Source organism: Camponotus vicinus, unplaced genomic scaffold (assembly GCF_025532165.1).
Source record: "Camponotus vicinus isolate PSW18456_S1 unplaced genomic scaffold, iyCamVici1.0 SCAF_11, whole genome shotgun sequence".
NCBI classification, from domain to species: domain Eukaryota; kingdom Metazoa; phylum Arthropoda; class Insecta; order Hymenoptera; family Formicidae; genus Camponotus; species Camponotus vicinus.
This window is the reverse complement of record NW_028141947.1, coordinates 2,575,922-2,599,869: the sequence shown is the minus strand read 5'-3', so window position 1 is coordinate 2,599,869 and position 23,948 is coordinate 2,575,922. Positions and strand designations below refer to the sequence as shown.

The window sequence follows — 23,948 nt, the reverse complement described above, 5'->3', positions numbered from 1 at the left end:
GGGGGGGGGAGAGAGAGAGAGAGAGAATACGCGTACGCGAAAATTTCATATGGACTACTATCCAGCAGTCGATTTAACTTTCGATGGAAAATTGCGTTCGCATTGTATGTTGGATTGCGTCGACTTCCGGCGCTTTTGAAAATTCACGTGGCAATAACTTTCTATACAGATGGAGCAAGTTGACATGCTTCTCTTGCGATTGCGTTTCAAAGAATGAAGTATAAGTTTCAATGCGAATGCTGACAAGACAGTGGAACGCTTGAGATATACATTTTTTTGTTGGTAGTTCAACGCGAATAACTTTACCGATAAAATTTGTTATTTCATATTGCTGTTTAAAATAACAATTGCATTTGAAAATAATAATATTTACATTTTCATGATTTAATAAAATTATACTTCTTTTCATAGATATGGTTTAACGCTAAATAATATTTTAGGTTAATTCCATGTTGAACTGAACATAAAATAATCGAATATTTTCTATTCTTTTTTTTTAACATTCCTTTTGCTACTAAAAATGCTTACGAATGCGTTTTGTCAATAATCTTGATTATTACAAAAACGTTTATACATTCATTAAAGAAGAGAAATTCTGAAATCTAATGGGACTTAATCAAGTTGTGCCCAAAGTATTCACAGACGGATAAAGCGAGAGTTTCGAGACATTTAGTGTATTCGGTCCCGCGATACACAGGCCAAACCTTGATCCGCACACGTTCGGTGTGCATTCAGTATTCACCGGAAGATAGTGACCTGGACAACCTTAATCCCAAAACCGGTTACGACTTCCTAACTTGTGATCCTCGCACAGTCCGTGTCGGGGTCCGATTCGTAATCCTCGCGTGGGTTGTAGTTTCCAAGGCACATTTGCAAGGGTTCTTCTCCTTCACCTCGTTCTCTCGCTTTCTTGCTGTTCGGTGTATTGTTGGGGATCTCTAAACAGTGCCGAAGGAAGAAAGGAACGTTGGCGTATACATTTGGGGTTGCGACTTAATACTACAAACGGGATAATACGAACATAAATTCGCTTTAAACTTCAAAATACCCGAAGGAGACCTTCTTAATTCCACGAGTTTCTCTTTATTTTAACAACAGAATGACTCGTTAACAAATACCGTTTATAACGGTATTTTTCTACATTAAGCCGGTCGAGAGGTGGTCTCTCGGCAACGTTGGCGAAGACTCCCGCGAAGGGGAAGCTTGCCAGGAGGAGCGGGCGGGATGCGAGAAGCACCCGGCGGAAACTTTAAATTGTTCCTGTTTCTAACGGGCATACGAAACATTCCGGTAACGCGTGGTGCGCGTTATTGATGCCGGGAGCGGTGAACTATACGACACGTTCTTGTGCAAAACGTAACTTCGCGAAATACCTCTTTACCCGCGCGCGAGATCCTTCTTCGAAGATCTCTTGTGACCTACGAGCGTATTTTCCGAGTATCTTCTCGAGGCTACCAAAACCAAAACTACAGTAACGCCACATTACTTTAGAGCGTAGAACGATAATTTTGATTTGTATAATGTAATTGAGACAATTTTTATTTTATTCGTTACTCTTGTTAAATTAATATCTGTCATGTTATACATTTGTCATTTATGTATGTTGATTGATGCTTTGATCTTGAAAAATAACAAGAAGAATTGTTTTGCGAGATATAGAATAGTAGATTCTAATAATAAATTATAGTAAATTCTTTAAAGTATATTTCTTCTATCATCTCGTATGTTGATAATAATTTAAAAAATTATTTATTTTCTTTTTTTTTAGAAATAATTATTAATGATTTTATAAAAACAAATTTTGTATAATCGTCTTTAATCCTTAAAATTGTTTATTATTTTGTTACGCATTTCTCGTTATCACAATACTTTGAAACCAAAATCACAATCTTAAATAGATATTTTTGATTATTGTAGAAATCTTAATTTAATAGAAATAATTGTTTTTTACATATTAATTATCCAAAATAGTATATATAAACATTTTTTTCCAATACAATATTTAAAAAAATCGTCACTTACTTTATTTTATAATATAAATGTATAGAATTTCGTTTAATCCAAATTCTTCGTAACTAGTGTTTAACTTATGTCTACGTGTTTTTTTGAGCAATTTAGGAATCTGGATCATTTTTATAAGCGATTTTCACACGATAAATTGTTTTAACGTGTATCGACACTATCGTGAGCCGCAGGCTACGGTAAACGGTTTAAAGTACGGCTGCCGCGTTCCGGAATTTATCGGTGGCGATGACAGTAATCTGGATTGCCACCCACTCCGGCACAGCTGCTGACAATAATGCCGCTCGTGGTCGCGAGCGCATAGTATATATATATATCTTGAATTTCTCGACATTTATGGATTTTTTACGTAGTAGCACTCGCGTGTACCAGTTTCACGTTAAACTGGTCGTGCGTTGTCTAGTCAAAAAAAAGAGAGATAGAGAGAGAGAGAGAAAATAAAAAACGCGTGCTCGTATGCCTTGTCGGGAGTGTTGAATTGCGAAATTTATGGCGTCCGTAAAAGCCAACGCGGCCAAGTTTACAAAATTAATCCAGATGCACGACCAAGATTTACCGCCCTTCGCCGCCTATCGGTGTATTGCGTGTGCGTGAAAATCTAATTAACATCGCGGACGCTATCAAAACGTCCTTTAATTATCATCGATAACCCGTATCTCGCCAAATGATGGCAGTGCAACTTTATATATTCATGTCATTTTACATCTAGCGATTAATGTGCATCGAATATTTATGAATTATTTTTACACATAATATGGGCGTGGATAAACACCTATTTCTTTTAATTATACGTTACTCATTGAAGTAAAATGAAAAATACATAATGTATAGATATATGTTTATTTTATTATTTTTTAAATATTTTTAAAACGATATACTTAACACTTTAAGTATTCAAATGTATCAAGAAAAATGAAATTTATTATGTAAGTTTTTGTTTTTTATTGAAAGTAGATATTGAAATTTGCATTTGGAAAAAAATTTTGAGGAAGATATTGATTATTTTACGTATATGAATATTTATTATATAATTTAAAGATTATTATATAATTAAAAAGATCTATTTTACTTTTTCTTTAATCGAGAAAGCTGGCAACATTGCCAGATTTATACATAACATTTATATAACTTTTGTTTTAGATATTCACAATGATTGTAACGATATTGGGAAACGAGAATACATAGCCACGAGAATAGAGCAGACTGATGTAATAAAATATCTTTCGGAATGTAAGTTTTTTTTTCTCTGGAATATAAGCTTCTTCTTCTTCTATTAATGTCTTTTTCTCTTTCTTTCCTTTTTTCTTTTTTCTTTCCTTCTCGATTCAAATAATTCAAATAATTCAGTGTATTTTCGAAACAAACCATTTTAAATAGCGAAGTGCTTATTATTACAAATTGCGGCTACGATAATAGAACTGTGTTTCTAGAAGTGAACTTTCGATGCATTCAAACATTATCCCAAATAGTACAACCCTCTAGTATGAAAATTTCCTCAATAAGATAAGAAGCAAAATTTTTCGATACGCATGAATTGCGAAACATGATAACGCGATGATGAAAAATAAATTCTGCGATGCTATTTTCTATAAATAAAATAGCGCGCTTTTTTCCTTGTTTATGTCGATTCATTAGAAAACAATTAATATATTTTACCGTTTTTATTTCCTTATTTTGAGAATCGAGTAAAAGCGAATAAGCACCGTTATTTGTATGTTTGTCTGTTGCAAATGCAAGTTTCGACAGCGTTTCGACGGGAGGTTTTAATGTAAATATCTTACGTGAAAGTGGAAGAAGAAGAAGAGGTGAAAAACGTCAGGATCGCCGTTTATAGATCAGAAGGTAAAATATGCCGGGCTTTGGCAGAGAGGCACAAAAACCGAACGCTCGTCTTGCTCTCTTAATTTATCATGGACTCCCGTAATTACTGCTTGGCCGAACAGGAATTTCTTGCTCGACATGACGTACTCTGAAGAGACTGCGAAGAGTGGGAAGCCATTCTTATGCAATCTAAAAGTTTTAATGACGTCGAAACTCGGAGATGGCCAATATTCACTTCGTTCCGTCACTTTTTCTCGTATCGTCGTCGACTTCCCTCTTCTTTTTTTTCTATCTACCTTCTTTTCTTCAATGCGCATCGCAGCCACTTTGCTTGGAAAACTTATCCGATCCTCTCTTTCCCATCACATCAAACAGCGTTCGCTATAAAACTTGAACCATCGTCAACCATCGGTACAATTTTATAAGCATCGAGTATTAACGCAGTTTCCGCCGATGTCAGTCCGTCTGCATAAATTAAGGAAACGTTATTTAAGCAGTTTGCGAACTTGTAATATTGCGAGCAGGGGTAATTTATCATCAGTTTCAGCTTCTTTCTTTGATCACTGATGGAGGTGCTCGCGGTTCGCCCTTATCGCATAAAATATGCATACAGTAATCACTTAAAGAGCTACATTTCGTAAAGAATAAAGTAGAGAGAGCAAACTCGCAAAAGTTTCTATTATCGATACACTATAAAGTAAATTTTGCAAAAACTGAAAAATGAAAATGCGAAAAAATGAGGTTATATATCTTTCTTTCCTCTTGTATTTTTTTCTTGTATAATAACAAATTGCGATTTTTATGATCAGAATAAATCATATCTCTTCTTATTAAATTTAATTTTCTTATCAAATGTTGACATACGTAAATGTGAATTTTCAAACACAATTTTTAAATATTTTATGAGAACTTATTTCTGCTTTTTAATTTTCTGCCTTTTTAATAAAACATACTAAAATTTCGAATCTGTCGTGATTCCTTGAAAAAGCTGCGAAACATTTTTATTATACGTTAGAGCGTCTTCGTTAACTGAGAAAGTGTTTAGTGTCGTAATTTTTTCCAATAGACAGAGCTCGTTTCGCTTCTTGCGTGGTATCTATGTGTTATGGACTTGAAAAGTCCGCACCGACTTGGTTAGGTTCGGTCGCCAGTCTAACAGGAGCGAGAAATTCCGCACGGAGAGAAATTGAGACGAAATTAATGAAATTAATAATTCACTAAGCGCAGGAAACTAGACGCACATATAAGAGTTCGCAGAGTGAACAAGTATAGTACTAACAGTTATAGAATAAGAACGTGGAATGATGGAGATTAGAAGAATGTTAGAGAAATAAAAAGATCTACCCTTTCAAGTACATACAATAATTTGTGCTTTACATCTTTCCTGTTGCTTCAATTGGATTTCTAGTAGTAACTAATTAATTTTTAATCAAAGAATAGATATTAGAAATTTTCTATAGACTTGTCAATCCTTCTATATTTCTCGTTTTTGTTATATTTTTATTATCTCTGCATGTTTGTGCTTACAAGTATAATTTGTCGTTCGAGAGATAGTATCGAGTTGTTTCATTTTCGAGAGATGGTGGATTTTTAGAATAGTTAATATTAAAAAAGTTTTTTCTCTCAACTTTTGTAATAATATTAACTGTAATTCCTTAAATTCTTCAATTAATTTCAAGGCAATTTGAATATACATATATTGAGACATTTAAAATTACGACATGTGATTTAAAATATGAACCATTAAATTTTGAAGATATAGTTAAATATATTATTCCTCATATAATTTTGTGAATAGACTTTACTTTAAAAGAATTTTAATGGAAAAATCAATTTCAAAATATTTAATAATGAAGAGTGGAAAGAAAAAAGGAGAGAGAAGTGAGAGAGGATAAAGTTTACTATTTTTAGAAAACAATTAATTTCTTGTAATTATTAAAAAAATTGTAAATTAATATTTTAATAGACAGAATATTTTATTTGACGACAAATCAATATCTTGTGATGTATTAAGAAGATACTTGTAATATGTACAATTCTGCTTTCACGAATCTGTTTTCTCTTGTAGCATGTATATTATGCTGAAATCGACACGGAGATATAGTAATATATTCGCGAGAATCGTTTTCAATTTGTTTTTTCTCTTTCTCTCTCTCTTTTCATCTTTATTCGTTTTCATACGTAAGCTCACAATCCCACCGATTTCGCATGGATTAGATCGATGCAAAGGCGGCTTTATCCTGCCGATACGATGCAACTTAAATTACACGTTCGCGAAACTACGTTCATTCGATCACCGATTAAATCTTGTGCAAGCGAACGCAGGGTGAATCATTTTAATTAAAAGAAGCTCGTTTGCAGCGAGCGAAGCAAAGAGAACGAGACTAAAGGAGGCTGCGAATTTCCGAAAAGTTATCGTTACACATTCGTGAAGTTATCACTTTAAAATTAGACGCGATATGCGTATAGGTGTCATTTTTGAAATTTTCTAAAAGGTTTTAAAAAATGTATGTGTGCAACGCAACTGCAAAAAATTGCTTGCAATGTTATACATTTTAAAAAATTGTCTGGATTGTGAAAATCGCGTTTCCGTTTTATAAACAATTTAAACAACCAATATCGAAATAGGTATTTCATGTTGGATTTACAAAGGAATTGTTTGCGATCGTAGCAGTTTTTATTTGCCCATTAGTGTAATTAAGTGTTTCCTTATATATTTCGATGTTCAACCACCGATTTGGTAATTGCATCTATTGAAGTAACATTTAATTATAACAAATACTAATATTATATAACAAATTATGCTAAATATACTAGTTTTATTTAAATGCTTTTGGCATATTATCACACAACAATAATTTTCATTATTTATTATTAATACTTACGAACTTTTTTCTTTACATTTTTGAGATTGTAGAATAAATTTTGATATTCTTTTAAAAAAAATTTACGAAATCGTTGAATTTCAAAATTCTATCGGAATTATAAGATACTAATTTATTCGCGAAATTATTGCACACAGAAATAATAGAAATAAATCGAATAATCTGTTCCTTGTAATTCATATATCTTGTTACATATAACATTGCTTTATTTTAATTTATTTTTGAATGGAATTAATCACTACTTTGAAGCGATCAGTTGGTTTCACACTCTATTTGAATATCACCGATATTTAATCGATATTCGAACATGTTGCAGAACATTTTTGATTCAGTCATCGACTTTATAAAATTCTATATTGAATATATATGTATCGATTCTCTTAAAAAGATCAAATTTAATTTTTTATTGAAATATATGAAAGAGAAATTTTTTATTGATAACGTTCCTATTACTTTGTATAGACATATACATATATATAACTCTTGTTTTTATACATGTAACATTTTATAATATATTAATAATTATATATGATGTTGATATAAAAGACAGATTTTAAACCCGAAAAATAAACAATTATTGTTTAAAGTGCATAGCTCTATTAATCCTAGAAATGTTAATATATTACATCTAAATTTACCTTTATGATCAGATATTGATTGTTTAATTAAATTGCGAGGATTATTTTTAACATTCTATTCAACGCTTTTGATTTAGAATATTTCGTATATTGCAGCGGCTCAGGCTTAGAATTCCGAGTATTACTCGATCTTCCGCGCAATATCGCAAATGCCGTTCTAGAATACCTAAGCACGCTTATAATCCGCACTACTTATCGATAATGTCTTTAAATATAGGAAATTTTTGCTCGATTATTTCCGTTCTGTTTTTCCATTCATTTTTAAATGGAAAACTCTTTTCCACATATATTTCCATTTTGCATAACATTACTACATTTTCACCTTTTTATTTTATTTTTTTTATTTCATCTCTGAAACAATAAAAATAATTAAAATTTTTTCAATATTATATATCTAATTGGAAGAACTATTTGATGTATTATTAATCATAAGTTGGCAGAGAGAGAGAGAGAGAGAGAGAGAGAGAGAGAGAGAGGGAGAGAGAGAGAGGGAGAGCTTCATGATAATAAATTATAATGTTTTAAGAGAAAATATAAAAATTCATGTGCATATTTCCGGCACATGTAGCCTGCAAATTGACATCATAACTTATTAAAGCAATGTCGAATAAGCAACGACAGACTCTTTCGTATCAATGATGGTCCACGGCTTGCGACGTATTCGGTTCTCGCACAACCCTCGTCGGTTTTAATGTTAGCGACGGAGCGTGTAACACCGGGTGCGATATCTAGGACAGGCGAACGTAGGTAGGTAACCAATTCAATAACGGAGCGTCTAAACACGGACCTGGTACGACCGCTAATGGTTAAGCTCGTGACGTAGCGGCAAGTATTCCCTCGCTCTAACGTTCGTTTGCGTCCGTACTTTCCACCAACCCTTCTCTCTCTCCGGGTCGCGCTTCACCCCGCGCTCCCCCCTCCCCGCCCTCCTCTACCCCTCTTCCGTTTGCACCACCGCAAGCGTAGATTCTCCATGCTTTACCATGCAGGCATAGACGGGTACACGTATAACCGAACGGTGTTATGGGCATGTTCTCATGTCAAACCGCAACCTAACGACCTTAGGCGGTTAATGGTGGTGCTTGCTGTTGACCCCCGCTCACCCAGGTTCTGTGATAAATTGCTGTTAATGAAGCCGTCGCGCGCTTCTCTATCATCCGCTTTCGTAATTTGGGTTCGCTGTTGTTGCTCTCGATTTTAGCGCTTTAGTTGGGAGAGGAAGTACCTTCTCTCGCTGAATCTTCGTGAATTTGAAAACGAAATCTTGTTGATGGTGCACACAATTCAAATGTATGTACCTCGAGAACAATCCCTCAAATAATCAATTCCAAAGGTATTGAAGAGTTTAAATGAACATTGGTGTCGAGATGCGGAATGTTATTCATGATTACATCTAGAGTTGTACAAGATATTAAAAACAGTCTTATATTTTCTTGTCTCGTCTCAAAATTTGAAATCAGATCAAGACAAAATTTTTAGTTATCATGAGAACACTAGAACTATTGATCTTGTCAAGATAATAGGTTTTTAAAAAGTTAATATATATATTTTTGTAAATTAGATGAAAAGAATTACATATTATATTATACAAACTTAAAGAATTATATTTAATTAATTTTTAAAAAAATTTATTATTTTATACAAAAGTTGTAAGATACCAGGTTACCCATCATGTGATATTAGTTTGATCTTGACCGATCTTGGGAAAGTCACATCAAGGATACTTGAGTTTTTTAAATGGAAACCCCTATTTTTTATTCTAGATTTTCTTGTAGCCGACATCGAAATCTTTTTAAAAGAGTATAATTAAGTTAATTTTATAATTAAGTTAATTTTATTAAAAACTATTCGAGATATGCGCTGCTAAAGTTTAAATACTGTCGGGCATTAGCGTTATCCAAAGTGCACCATACGGATGTTTCACGGTTGGATTTACACCTCTTCGAGGTACTTCATTAAAGTAAGTCTCCTTGCCTCTCACGTGTGTGCGTGTGTATGTGAGCGTGTATGTATTTAGGAACTCCAAACAGCGGTATAATATAATTATGTTAAATATTATTTTGAACAATTATTCAGTATTAGATAAAAATTGATTAATAAAATCGACACACGATAATATAAGATGAGATTATTTTGTTACAAAGATTCACTCAAGATCAAGACAGATTTAAATTTCAAGCAACTTTTCAATACCAATATACAACACAATATTTTTAAAAATATTATTTCATCTTTGATTATTTCATCTTGTGCAATTACATCCATAAATATCCGAATATATTAATACAACAGTTAACAAATTTTTTGTTTCGATGAGATGCACATATTTTATATTTTATATAAATATAACCTCTACGAAAAGAAAACTAATTTTCTTAGAACAAGGAATTATAAAATAAACAGAAAGTATCTATTTAAAAAAATTAAATCTGCATTTCAAATAACTTATATTATAAATGTAAATAGCTTAAGTTATAGTCTTCTTAAATTTCTCTGCTAGCGAGAAAAGTGCCAATCCTTGCGATTCGTTTCCCACTCGGTGGTTCCATTTGACGGATGTTGTCACGCACCTTCGATTTACCATGTTCTCGGTCCACTGTTATTTTCCCGGACCGCATTGGCTGCAGCCTCTCGTGCGCAGCATTTGCATCGAATTCGCGAGAACGGAAGCAACCCCTGGCCTCGTTCCAAACGAAAGTACCCTTTCCGGTGCTCCGGGCGCTCTTCAACGCCACGAGTGTCGTCGACCGTCTAGCTGGAGAGGAAGTGGTTAGAAAGCGCGCGAATTAGAGCTTGCCTTCTTACTTGACGACACTTTTCCGCCCTTTCGCTCTCATCCCTTGCGTTTTGGCAAACGGTATTCGCGCCGAATATTGCATCATCGCTATCCACTTCGAAAGATTATCCAGAAAATATCCTTCATGCGAGCGACAACGTGTTTGAAGTTTCTTTCCCAACAACAGCGATTGCTCCGGATTTTCATCCAATTTTGGAAACTATAGTTTCAAGCACGCAGAAAATAATAAGAAAGCACTACATTAAATTGATCAGTCAGAAGGGGCAGACTTTTACCGACTTTGTTATGACGTTTTGCGTGTCTCTGAAACGTTTTTTCTGATTCAAAGAGAAATTAAACTTTCCCCTGAAAGATATGTTATTATATTATTTCCGTTATCAGGGTCTATATTTACTTGGAACGGAATTTAAGTATTGTTCGGAATGCTTATTCTCTTTACTTTAAAGTAATCAGTAAATCAGCAGTAGTTTTATCAAATAGTTAATTTTATAAAGTTTTATATTAACATTTTAATATAGATACATAGATAGTGAATATATTTATAAATATAAAATGGGTTGACACCTCCAATTACATGATTATGATTTATTAAGCATCTAAAATTTTTTATAATTTATTAAACATTCAAAATTAAAATATTTTAATACTCAAATATTCAATTCTTTCATTATAAGTACATAATACAATAGCAAATAAATAATCCATAAATCTAAAAAAGAAGAGACCTTACATAAAAAATGTTACATAAGAAGAGACCTTACATAAGAACAACTACTAAAAAAGAAGAGACTTTACATAAGAACAATTATTAAAAAAGAAGAACTACTAAAAAAGAAGAGACCTTACATAAAAACAGACCTTACATAAGAAATGTTAAATTGTTTTATTAAAGTGCAATGGTTACTTTAGTAAGGAAACCAAACAGAAGCAAACTTCAAATGAAAACGAACCAACACACAATATAACAAAATTTAATAATATTCACAAACTGGTTTCTAATTTTAAAACTAGTTTTTGAAACACTGTACCCATAATTGCTTGAATATCAAAGGATAAATTTGCATTAAACAGAATGCCAAAATCATGGATGTAATTAATATTTATAAGAAAAGCATCAACAAAGGAGAAAAATAAATATCTTATGACTGTATATAACAAAATATTTAGATAAATTAAACCAAAATATTTAGATAAATTAATATTTAGATAAATATTTAGATAAATTAAATCTTAGGTTGTCGTGTGTGTGTTTTTACACCATAAGTTTAAATTCACAAGACCCCGCTGCAAGCAAAATGCATCATTAAAATTAGGAAAGCAACGAAAAATTTTTAAATCATTACAATAAAAATTTATTAATAATAGACTCAATATCATTAATAAATAAATTGAATAATAGAAGTTCCAAAGGAGAAATATTCCAGGTAAACCTCAAATTCATTAAAGTAAAAATTATTAAATTTAATAACTCGAAATCTATTTTTAAAAAAAAGGATATCTAATCTAAAAAGATACTACTGGAAACTAAGAATATGCAACTTATGTAGCAAGATATTATAATTAACAGAATCAAATGTCTTCCTGAAATTGATATAAATCGAATCGATCTGGAAACCCTTTTCAATTATCGCAGATTTGTAGTTATGATATAATAACAAATTCGATATAGCATAGACTGAATTATAAAAACCATGTTACTCATTAATAATTACATTCTTTATCAAAAGAGTCAGTCTATTCGCCATTAATCTATCAAAAATCTTAAAGATAATTTTTTATTTACTAATTAGCCTACGATTTGATATTTGCGATCTATCTCTCCTCCTTTAAAAATAAGAAAAATCGAACATGTTTCTATTGATCTGAAAAACATAAAGATTATTATTACGTGAGATAAATACATAAATATTTATTAAATAAAATTCTCTAAACATTAAAAATATACATAGCTTATAATAAGTATAGGAGGAATATCATTTACAATGCCCGATAATATTCAAAGAGAGAGAGAGAGAGATTCGATTATTTATAACCTATCTTTGAATATACTTAACTTCACGTTAAGCAAGATACTTACGATATGCTTCCAATGAGAATCCTATATGTCTATCATGATACAGATTTAAAGAATTCCGCAAAGCAATCGGCAATTCCAATAGAACTCAAATAATTATTGATAAAAAAATAATCAATCACATTGAAATCTTTATAAAACAAAATGACATATATGATAACAGAAGGAATAACAGAATGAAACACATCACAAGAAAGTAAATATGTATCAAAGATGTAATAATAAAACTAAACGTAGACAATCCCAAATATAACATAGAACCGAAAAGATATTTAACTGTAATAAATTGATAAAAATTATAGCTATTAAAATGTTCTACAACAATATTTGTCTGCTTGATCATAAAACAAGGATAGACATAAATGATAAATCGATGTACCATTTACATTTGTCTAAAAAACATACCGCATATAAAGTTCCCAAAAATAACTACATTTCGATTTAGGAACTGAGGTAAATATTTACAAAGCCGCAAATAACTTATTCAAAAAAGGAAATACGTACAAAATAGGAAATATGTACATTTATTTATAGCTGAATTTTTATTTAAAAAATAGTACGGTTTCAATAAACGAAAACCGCAATTTTTCAAAATAATAGCTTGTTTATATCCGTTAACTAATTTAATCAATCAGTTACGGATGAATAAATTGCGAAATTTTTTTCTTTAACATATTTACTTTTACATATTTTTTATTAATAATTTTTTTCTCGCCCACGCGTTTCTTTTGCGATGTCAGTATCAATCATAATCTCAATGTACATAAAAATCAAAGAAATTGAATACGCATTTATTCCTTTATAACTTTTTAATAAACAACAAGCGAAAGGTTAATGATCTTTCCTTAAGGATCAAGGTCAACATCAAGATGAACTGAAAATTATTTGAGGTGGGCTGTATAAAGATAAATATTTACCACAGAATTAAAACTCAAACAAATCTCATAAAAAATATTCAACATTACCTATAAATGTAGCAACTAAATAACTAGATAATCACGAAAAACAATTAACACACGAATATTTCTAAACAATCATTAGTCAGAATTTCTGTTACATTTATAAATCTTATGGTCATTAAAACCTAATCAAAACTCAGCATCAGATATATTATTATTCAGCCAGGATTTACGACTAAGATTATAAGTGTGGAAAGCAAGAAACAGAATACCGCAATTTGCATAGTTTAATCCTTAATCCATGCATATATTCTGCTAATGGTCCAAAAGAAATCTTAATTTCTTAGATCCATTTCAGTTCTGTCAACAATTTTAAAAATAACATTCATATAACAAATCTTGTTGTCTTTGTTGTCACATCAGAACCTGTCAACCTCTTTAATCGTATCCTAAGTCCTCTCAAATATTCTTTCTATTTATAAATCTGATTTTGTCGCAACTGGTCCAGTTCTTTCATTCCATAAAATGTACAGAACACCTTTTTTAAATGAAGAAACATTTTTTTTAATGGCCTAAAATAAGCTTGACTTTTTCTTTCTATTGACTTGTTCAGGTTGTTGACTGGCTAAATTGCTTGGAAAATCTCTTTAATCCTGACCAGGTCTCCTATTGAGAATTCTGCCCCATTACAAATATTCATAGTTTCAATTTTTTTATGTTATATAGTATTAAATTAGAAGAATGATATTTTTTATTTAGAACCATATTTTCATAAAATATTATATCTAATGTGAAACTTTATTAAAGAGACAGTTGTATCTTATTATTTTATATGGTGTTTGAAAATTTGCAATATTTTTTTCGAGAAGTCCTTAAAATACTATCGTCATTCAGAATTCGTTGCATATTTTTTCAAAACCGACGCACCGCGATAATTTGAAGCCACGTACGAAATGTTGGCGCAATCATTGCAATCTTGAAAATCTTGGGAATCTTGGTTGCGGCTCGTCGAGATCGATACAATTGATTTCCTGTTCGGAAGACTTGTCTATACGTGCATTTGCACCGGAGAGAATTCCGAATTTACACCACCATGCGGAATTCTCCGCTCGTGCCCCATGAAAGAGTCATCAAAGTGTAGGTTCAAATTCTGCTGCAATTCACCGCAAATATTGCAGATCCGTATCTTTTCGGCCTCGTTTTATTTCACTTATCTTGGGACAAAAATCTCTTTGATTCTCTCTCTTTCGATTTCACAATTCCAATTTTTTATTTTCTCTCTCACTCTTGCTTTCTAATCTTTACTTATTTAACATCTTTGAAAAACGGTTTTCACTATTTTGTTGAAATGAAAAATCTCAGTCATTTTGCGAAACATCTTTCTCGCTATCAGCGAGAGGTGATGAACAAGGTTATTCATATTACATCATCTATGACTCCCTCCTCGTATTTCACCGTCGTTAGAATTTCGAAGAAATTAGCCTGGATCCCGTTAGGCAAGCGAAAATATAGTGTATACGCGAGACGTCGGGAGACTTTTTAACGCGACGCTTTTGATTTAGCATCGAGCCGGTGTTCCCGACATGATGTCGAGGCTTTGCCGGAGGGGCGCGTGAGAACCGACGAGATAGGGTAGAAGAAAATCCGAGCGGGATACGAAGTTCGAGGGTGCGCGAGCGAAAAGAAAAGGACGAGAGAAAGTGGGAGAAAGAGGGGGAGCGACATCGTTCCTCGTCTGCATCCTAATTACCTCATTTTGCTGGAAACTGCTCGAAATCCAGGATACTCAGCCACCGTTAGGTTTCAGCGCCCAAAACTCATCCTCGCATCCCAACATCGCGGAGGTAGAGGGAGAGCGAGAGAGGGGAGGTCGCAATTCCTTCTCTTATACGCCGGGAAGGAGGGAAAGATGGAGTATAGGCTGAGAATGTGTAGGTCGAGGGAGAGGGCGAGGATAAGGGACAGGAGGCGGCGGAATGGCTTTCATAAATCTCCGTCGTAAAAAGAGGATTTATTTGGAAGGGGGTGCGCAAGGACGACCTGTCTCTCTCCCTCCCTCTCCCTCCATCTCTCTCCCTCCCTCTCTCTCTCTCTTCCCGTCCCTTTATGTGGTGCAATGCGAAACCGAGCGCGGCAAAGTCAGCGCGGACCGCCTCGTTAGCCTCGCGATAAAACGCTCGCTCATCCGCCGATGTCACTCTTGGCGAAATCACTTTAGAGTCGTCTCCGACGCGTTGGCCCTCCGCCCTCGCGGGGGTGACGTTTTCCTTAATAATTCTCTTCGCCCCTATCTCTCGTCTCCGGCCATCGACCGCGTCGTATCACCGAACGCCGACGTGTTTTTACGACGGGTCGTATTCAATTGCGGTCTTCGACGTCCTCGGACGAATTCAGACTCGATGACATTGATGGACGCTTCATGATAACACGGGATCATCGGTGTCGTCTTTGCTCACATTGCGGATTAGTGGTAATTATTGCTAATCCGTTCGCGTCTATCTCCATTTTTATCTCATGTCACAAAGTCGTTCTTATAAACATTAGTAGGAGTTGACTGGGATTTAAGTAGGATTGTGAAAATTGTTGAAAACAATAATTTTAATCAGCTGAAATATTGCGAAATCAGAAAATGATTTCTATATTTAATCACTTATAACGGAATAAAAATACGATAATTGACTTAATACACTTTATGAAAAATTGAAATGAAAGCTTATCAAATTTATATCAGATTTAAAAAATTACAAATAATTTTAATTTTCCATCTCCATTTTTGTTATCTCATGTCACAAAGTCGTTCTTATAAACATTAGTAGGAGTTGACTGGGATTTAAGTAGGATCGTGAAAATTGTTGAAAACAACAATAATTTTAATCAGCTGAAATGTTGCGAAATCAGAAAATGATTTCTATATTTAATCACTTATAACGGAATAAAAATACGATAATTGACTTAATACACTTAATGAAAAATTGAAGTGAAAGCTTATCAAATTTATATCAGATTTAAAAAATTACAAATAATTTTAATTTTCTATCTCCATTTTTGTTATCTCATGTCAGAAAGTCGTTCTTATAAACATTAGTAGGAGTTGACTGGGATTTAAGTAGGATCGTGAAAATTGTTGAAAACAACAATAATTTTAATCAGCTGAAATGTTGCGAAATCAGAAAATGATTTCTATATTTAATCACTTATAACGGAATGAAAGTACGATAATTGACTTAAAATACACTTTACGAAAAATTGAAATGAAAGCTTATCAAATTTATATCAGATTTAAAAAATCACAAATAATTTTAACCAATATTCATTCTCGACGGATCTATTGTATATAACTTAACAATAAAAAAGCGGTTATTTTAATATGCAAATCTCTCTATGCGACGACATATTAATTTTTTGCGACAGTCAAAATAATAGCTCGTTCGTTTATAAAAAATAGGACATGTACGAGTGACAATACTCAATATACAATCGAAAATTTTCAATATTATCGATAATGCTTTTCACGTGTTCGACGATGACGCAGCATCGCGCGCTGCCACAAACAATGAATTAATTCTACGTTGTACTTTATTAAACGCTCTTTTCCCCCAGTAAATTTCAGCGCCCCCGTCATCGTTGCATCTGTCGATGGTACGCCGTAACATGTCATTTCCCTCATTGGATAGTTTCATTATCTGTTGCACCGCGGGCTACCCAGTACATGGAGTTCAACCGAGGGATTGCGTTTATAGAATCCGAATATTCCGCGGACCAATGGCGGAAACGCAGTGGCCGAAGGGCATGTTTTTAATATACCGCACTGTGGCTGAATTTTTTTGTTCTATCAATACAACGGGCGAGCGCGAGCAGCGTATCTATGGTAACGGGATCTTATTCATTTTATTTGTACGATGCGCTTGTTGAATTAGCGTTCCAATTTTACGGCGGGTCTTTTGAGGAAGCTCGCGTTTCGTACGTATTTGGTGGTACGTGTTCGATCGCAAGGAAAAAGAAAAAAATTCTTGTTTGCGTGTGCATTTGCCATATATCAGCTATCTGAGAAATACGCACGAAAAAACACGAACTGGAATTTAAATTAAGAAGAGTTTTTATTGGAAATACTGACTTTTGATAAATTTGAATTTTGACAAATAAAAATTGCAGATGAAAAAATATTTGAAATAAAATTTTAATCATTAGTAAACTGCGTGGAATTGTAACTAAATTAATATTAAATATAATTTTAAATTTAAAAAGTTGGAGAAAAAACACAAGCACACACACACACACACAAGAAAAGCAATCTAGTTTTCTTTTGAAAAAAAGATTATTATCTGTAATATATTCTAATTAAATATTATAAATGTATTTATTATCATTATAATACCTTAAAATTATGATTTTAAATATAAAATTGTTTTAACATTGTGTCCATCTAAATGAGATGTCAGCGCGCCGTATTTAAAAAACTAGTTTGGTTTACAATGAATTTACTTTGCAGCGATATTTACGTTTTTTACAAAACTCTTTTGTAGAGAGATATGACGAAAAAAATCGTGAAAAGTCCGGTAACTACCCGCAACTAAATTGCAGGATGTTGTTAATAGTTGTTGCGTTGAAAAGAAATAGTGTCAGATTATTTCACACTCGCTTGTTAAATCTGAACCTTGTTTAAATTTAACAAGCGATTCAATCGGTGAAATTGCAGGCATGCGTTTTTTTTACCTTGTGGTCGGAAATTCATTACAGAACGAGATACACTTCACGAGTAGATACACTTTACACCTGACCGTGTCTCTAGATTAAGCTGCACGTTTCAGTTAACCGATATATTCGCTTCGTTTTCGGATTTTTTTGACATTTAACTTCTGCCGGATACCATCGGACTATTTTCACATTGATATTGCAAGATCGTTTTCATCGAGGATTTTTCAGGATAAGGAAAATCCATCGTTGTAGAACAAATTTTTCTTCTGACTTTTCCCAGAGTTTTTTCAGAGTTTCCTCGCTTTTTCCTCATCCGTGCGAGGTAGAAAGTGCTCGCGTTTCGAGCACAAGTCAGTCCTCGTTGACTTTCGTCGACGAAGAGTCGTTAGTGTCAGTTCGCGACATTCTGAAGTGACATCGCGAAACATCGAGATATTTGAAAGCTCCGTAGGCGCTTCCGACTGAGATCTATCTTGGGTCTCGTCCTTGTTCATTGTGTAGTAGACGGGACTCTAAGAGAGGAGCTCTTCTCTCTCAACCATCAGCTAAATCGCGAAAAGGGGCTGGAAACAGAAATACTTCGAGGACGAGATGGCAGACAATGAGATTCGTCTGCGTACAGAATTGGAAGGCTGCGCGATCGGATAATAGTTGAAAGGTATAAGGCGCTTGGGAATAAAGCTGCGACAATTTCTCTAGGGATCTCCCGCAAGATTCATGTTCTCGTCCAACGAAAGGGGGGCGAGAGCCGCTTTTTTCCTCATCATCCCGCAACGAAACGTAATCTTCGCGCATCTTTCAGAATAATGTTGATCGACGACATGCAAATTAAATTCATCCTACAAGAGGCGTGAGACATCTTTTCGTCTCTTTGAGAAAAATTTTTCTCTTTCGCCGGGTTTTAATTTTGATTCACGTAAGTATCGCGAAATATTCAAGTGAGAATTCGTAAGCTTAAAAGCTCAGAATTTTTTTTTAAGAAATTTACGCCATAACATATACCAACAAATATTCGAAGAACAGCGATAAAAGTGACATTTTCATTGAAGAATTTTTTTATCGCGACAGCAATTAAAGAATAGAGAATAAAGCCTTTTTCCCAAAAGAGAAAAAGAGGGAAAAAAAAGGACGGAGACAAAAAATATGGATGAAGATACAACTCGTGCGAGAAGCTAGCTACACTATTACATTACTATACAAGGTAGATCGCCCATGGGCTATGTAACTTGCGATTCGTGAATTGTCATGAGTCGTGTATCAAAGCTAGAGGGGTTGAAGGATAGTATGTAGTTTGGCAGACGGCTTCAGTAAATATATGCAGAAAGTTGTCTGTTAGAGATATTCATGATTTTGGAAATTGCTACAAGCTATATTGCTGAGACCGGCTAGAATAATTTTCTCTAACCTTGAAGTACATACACACGATCCGGAAGTTATGATCAATTTGTTCGTTTCTCTCTCTTGTGGACCGTAGATATTCATTTAGACAAAATCAGCTGAGCGTAAGAGAAATGGCGAAGAAGTATTGCTAGGAAAATATGCTTCGGACTTTTCTATAATTTGCACTTTTTTGTCACTTTGCGATAAGACAAGATATCGATATTGTTACATCTGCATTATGATTTATAGGTTTATTAAAAGAGTTTTTATAACCTAAAATATATGTTTGCAATATTTTATATATCGACAGAAAATTATTTTAGCGCAATCCCATATGAACATTAAAACCATGATTATCCGTTAAGTTAAGCTTTATTGAAGTTGCAGCCACATGAACATGATTTTTACGTTTATTCGCGGTAATAAAATCACAAGCTTAGGTACAGTATTGATCAAAAGTTGTATCATTTCTAGAAACAAGGATTTTAATAAACAAAAATATATATAAATATTATCAGTTTTATTACTGTTATTTTATGCTTTAATATCATAAAAATTGAAAAATTATAACAAATAACAGAAATATTAAATTTTTGATTCATCAAAATAAACTTCCCTAAATCCTTTCAATCATCGGATCTTAATTTAATAGGACTATTATGGAATGATCTTACAGTGTCGGAAAAATAAGACCTATTATTTAAAAACAACTATGGAAATATTTGCAAATATCTGGAATCAAATATCAAGTAATAAATTTAAAAAAATTGTCAAAAATGTCAAGAGTATGTGTGGCAATATTGAAAGCAAAGGAGGTTATTTTGAATAAAATTGAATATTTATATATATTTGTTTTTGTTCATTGAAGTATTCCCTATTATGTTAGATTAGGTGATGCAATACTTTTTGACTGGTATTGTACGTTTGCTTTGCAACATGAAAAATTGATTAAGTTTATTTACACACAGGCTGTAATTGGAAAATCTTAGCAGAGAGTACAGGGTGTCCTAGACCACCCGTACACCCCTTTTCTTTCAAAAACTATGCATTTTAGAGAAAAACGTTTTCGACAAAAATTGTATGGTTTTGAGGGGAACATAAGATGGTGTCATTGATTTGACCTTGGATGGCATCATTAAGGTGAGGTCAAGGACACCTTTAATTTCTTAAATGGAACCACCTATTTTTTATTGCATATTCTTATAGCTTATGTCGAGAGTTTTCCAAAACACTATAATAAAGTATTTTTTCATCAAGTACTTTTCGAGTTATAAGGCTTGAAATAATTTCTTAATTTTACATAAACCATAAAATATCTAGTAAAATATTCATTTTTCGATTATCTTACCTTAATACTTTTATGTACAAAATAATGAGAGGAATCGATTGGTGTAAAGAAAACACATAATTGTTTCGAAAAAAAGAATGTAATTGTTAATTGCAAATTACATTTTTTTTTTCGAAACAATTTTGTGTTTTCTTTACACCAATCGATTCCTCTCATTATTTTGTACATAAAAGTATTAAGGTAAGATAATCGAAAAATGAATATTTTACTAGATATTTTATGGTTTATGTAAAATTAAGAAATTATTTCAAGCCTTATAACTCGAAAAGTACTTGATGAAAAAATACTTTATTATAGTGTTTTGGAAAGCTCTCGACATAAGCTATAAGAATATGCAATAAAAAATAGGTGGTTCCATTTAAGAAATTAAAGGTGTCCTTGATCTCACCTTAACGATGCCACCCAAGGTCAAACCAATGACACCATCTTATGTTCCCCTCAAAACCATACAATTTTTGTCCAAAACGTTTTTCTCTAAAATGCTTAGTTTTTGAAAGAAAAGGGGTGTACGGGTGATCTAGGACACCCTGTATAATATATTTGGAGATCTCGCTCCGAAATCGCGATCTAATCGCGTCGCTTCGCTCGTCATTGCATCAACAACGGCCATGAAATGCAATCGTCATCACGTCATCATACAGTCTTGCACGATCGTTTAACGCGTTACAGTGATTGGGATGAACGCCGTTGAATCCCGGTCAATCAGAACGTTCGGCGCACTCGCTCGGGTAGTTTACAACAGTTAGCAGGAACGAACCCGGGGTTCCTAGTTACCGGAAGCACGGTCGAAGTCAGGGAGAGCGAATATTGGCCCTGTGCCACACTGCCGTAAGAGTTCCTGCACTTACCGGCTTTCACTACGGTATAGTTTCTCGTTCTATACCTACTACTGCTTTATTGAACATTGTAGTCGGCTTCGTCTTTAGCATGTGATATATCACTCTCTTCTTCTGGCACTTATGCCCTCAACAAGAGTTTCATAATGTATCGCTTACCGGAAGAATCACTTTTTACGCCTTTTATCGCTTTTCTGATAAATAGGTTGATATATTAAATTTTTTCTTTGCTATATATCATTTAAATATAATTTCAGATCTCAAATATACATACAGGGTGTCCCATTTTAATGTCCCACCCCAAATAACTTTCTTATTTTTAATTTTAGAAAAAGATGTTTCAGACAAAAGTTGTATGATTTTAAGGGGGACATAAGGTGGTGTCATTAGTTTGACCTTGAATAGTTTCTTCAAGGTCACGTAAAGGTCACCTTCAATTTTTTAAATGAAACCCCTTACTTTCTATTGCATATTCTTGTAGCTTATTTCGAGAGCTTTCCAAAACACTATAATAAAGTATTTTTTCATCAAGTACTTTTCGAGTTATAAGGCTTGAAATAATTTCTTAATTTTACATAAACCATAAAATATCTAGTAAAATATTCATTTCTCGATTATCTTACCTTAATACTTTTATGTACAAAATAATGAGAGGAATCAATTGGTGTGAAGAAAACACATAATTGTTTCGAAAGAAAAAATGTAATTTGCAATTAACAATTACATTTTTTTTTTCGAAACAATTATGTGTTTTCTTTACACCAATTGATTTCTCTCATTATTTTGTACATAAAAGTATTATGGTAAGATAATCGAAAAAAGAATATTTTACAAGATATTTTACGGTTTATGTAAAATTAAGAAATGATTTCAAGTCTCATAACTTGGAAAGTACTTAATGAAAACTAACTTAATTATAGTGTTTTGGAAAAACACTATAGCTCTCGAGATGAGCTGCAAGAATATGTAATAAAAAATAGGCGATTCCATTTAAAAAATTGAAAGTGGCCTTCACGTGTCCTTCAAGTAACTATTCAAAGTCAAACTAATGACACCACCTTATGTTCCCCTTGAAACCATACAACTTTTGTCTGAAACATCTTTTTCTAAAATTAAAAATAAGAAAGTTATTTGGGGTGGGACATTAAAATGGGACACCCTGTATAAGCTTCAAATTTATTATTAATCTTTTATCCGTATATTATTAATCTTTTATCCGCTTAAAATGATTAACTAAAGATATTTTTTAATATGATACTTTATCGTAATAATACAAATGTATTCTTATACAAGTCTACTTCAATATATTAGTATTTGCTTTTATATTCGATTTATATAGATATATTTTGTTTTTATACATTATACGATGTTATCATTCCGACTAGGAAGTCGTTGGTGCGAATTCGAACATATAATATATGTGTGGAGATGTGTTATAATATACTCGATATATCCGTTGTGGCTGCAACACGACGAACGGTCAACATCGACAATAATTTCTAGGGTAGGAACACTCGGTAAATTTCGCAAACTGAGTATAGTCTTTTTGTAGGTGCAATGTTGGAGTTATTAGCACCGTGCGACACTCGTTGTTCTTCTTGTTGTACTATCGCGCCATAACGATTGCCTACACTCGCACTACGCGTAATTTATCGTGCTCACTACGTTGTATATGTGTATATACAATATTTTGGCATGAAAACTTACGACAAGAGGTGAAATCAGCATAAATGAATAAGCAACATTTCGGAGAAATATTAGATTACATTAATGAGACATTGAATGTATCGAAGAATTATAAATGTTGTTTACAAGGGAATCTTATGAACCTGATCATTTTGATTTTGATGGAATTTTACATATATTAAGGGAAAAGGGTAAATAAATGAATTTAGAAATTTTCAATTTTCTCATATACAAAGCAGGTTTTTGCTTTTTTCGATATATCTCGAAAATTATTCGAACTATCAATAAATATTTTATATGTTTCATAGTAAAAATACCTCTTAATTATATTAATAATATTTTGAAAAAATAATTAAAAGTAAAATTTTTTTTCAAAAATCTGATAATATTTTTTCAAAATTTTGTTAGTGTAGTTAAATAAAGATGTTATCATAAAACTTTTGTATAAAATATTTTTGATATCTTGAATAATTTTTGAGATATATTCGAAAAAAAAAAACGGAAAGCCACTTTAATACGTATAAAATATAGTTTTACTCTTTAAAATCGTTTTCTTGGGCAACTGAAAATTTTTAAATTTTTTATCTTTTTATCCCCCTACATGTAAGTTTAAATAAGTTTCATCAAAATCAAAATTTTTGAGTTCGTAAAATTTTTTGTTAGAAAAATAATTACTCCTTGTAGTTGTATGTCCTATGAGAAATGATGAAATTTATTATGAATATATAAAACACTATTATAAATGTCTAATAATCTTATAATAATCTAATTATATATTGAACATTTTCCTGTGCACACATATAAATACCTTCGTAGTTATTTTCAATTGAAAGAAGTTATTCGTTATTACTATTATTATTCCATATG

The 23,948-nt window shown here is 32.7% G+C and overlaps 1 protein-coding gene across 6 annotated transcripts in view; it reads left to right on the top strand.

Annotated features, from left to right (window-relative positions):
* Tei (irregular chiasm C-roughest protein teiresias) overlaps positions 1 to 23,948 on the top strand; it is a 429,473-nt gene that overhangs the window by 79,009 nt on the left and 326,516 nt on the right. For 5 of the 6 annotated variants that reach the window (XM_083081801.1, XM_083081802.1, XM_083081798.1 and 2 more), the window contains exon 3: positions 3,163 to 3,252. The exons of the other annotated variant lie outside the window; for it this stretch is intronic. In XM_083081801.1, the coding sequence (XP_082937927.1) occupies positions 3,163 to 3,252 (90 nt within the window). The remainder of the gene's footprint in view (positions 1 to 3,162; positions 3,253 to 23,948) is intronic. 6 annotated transcript variants of the gene reach the window in all.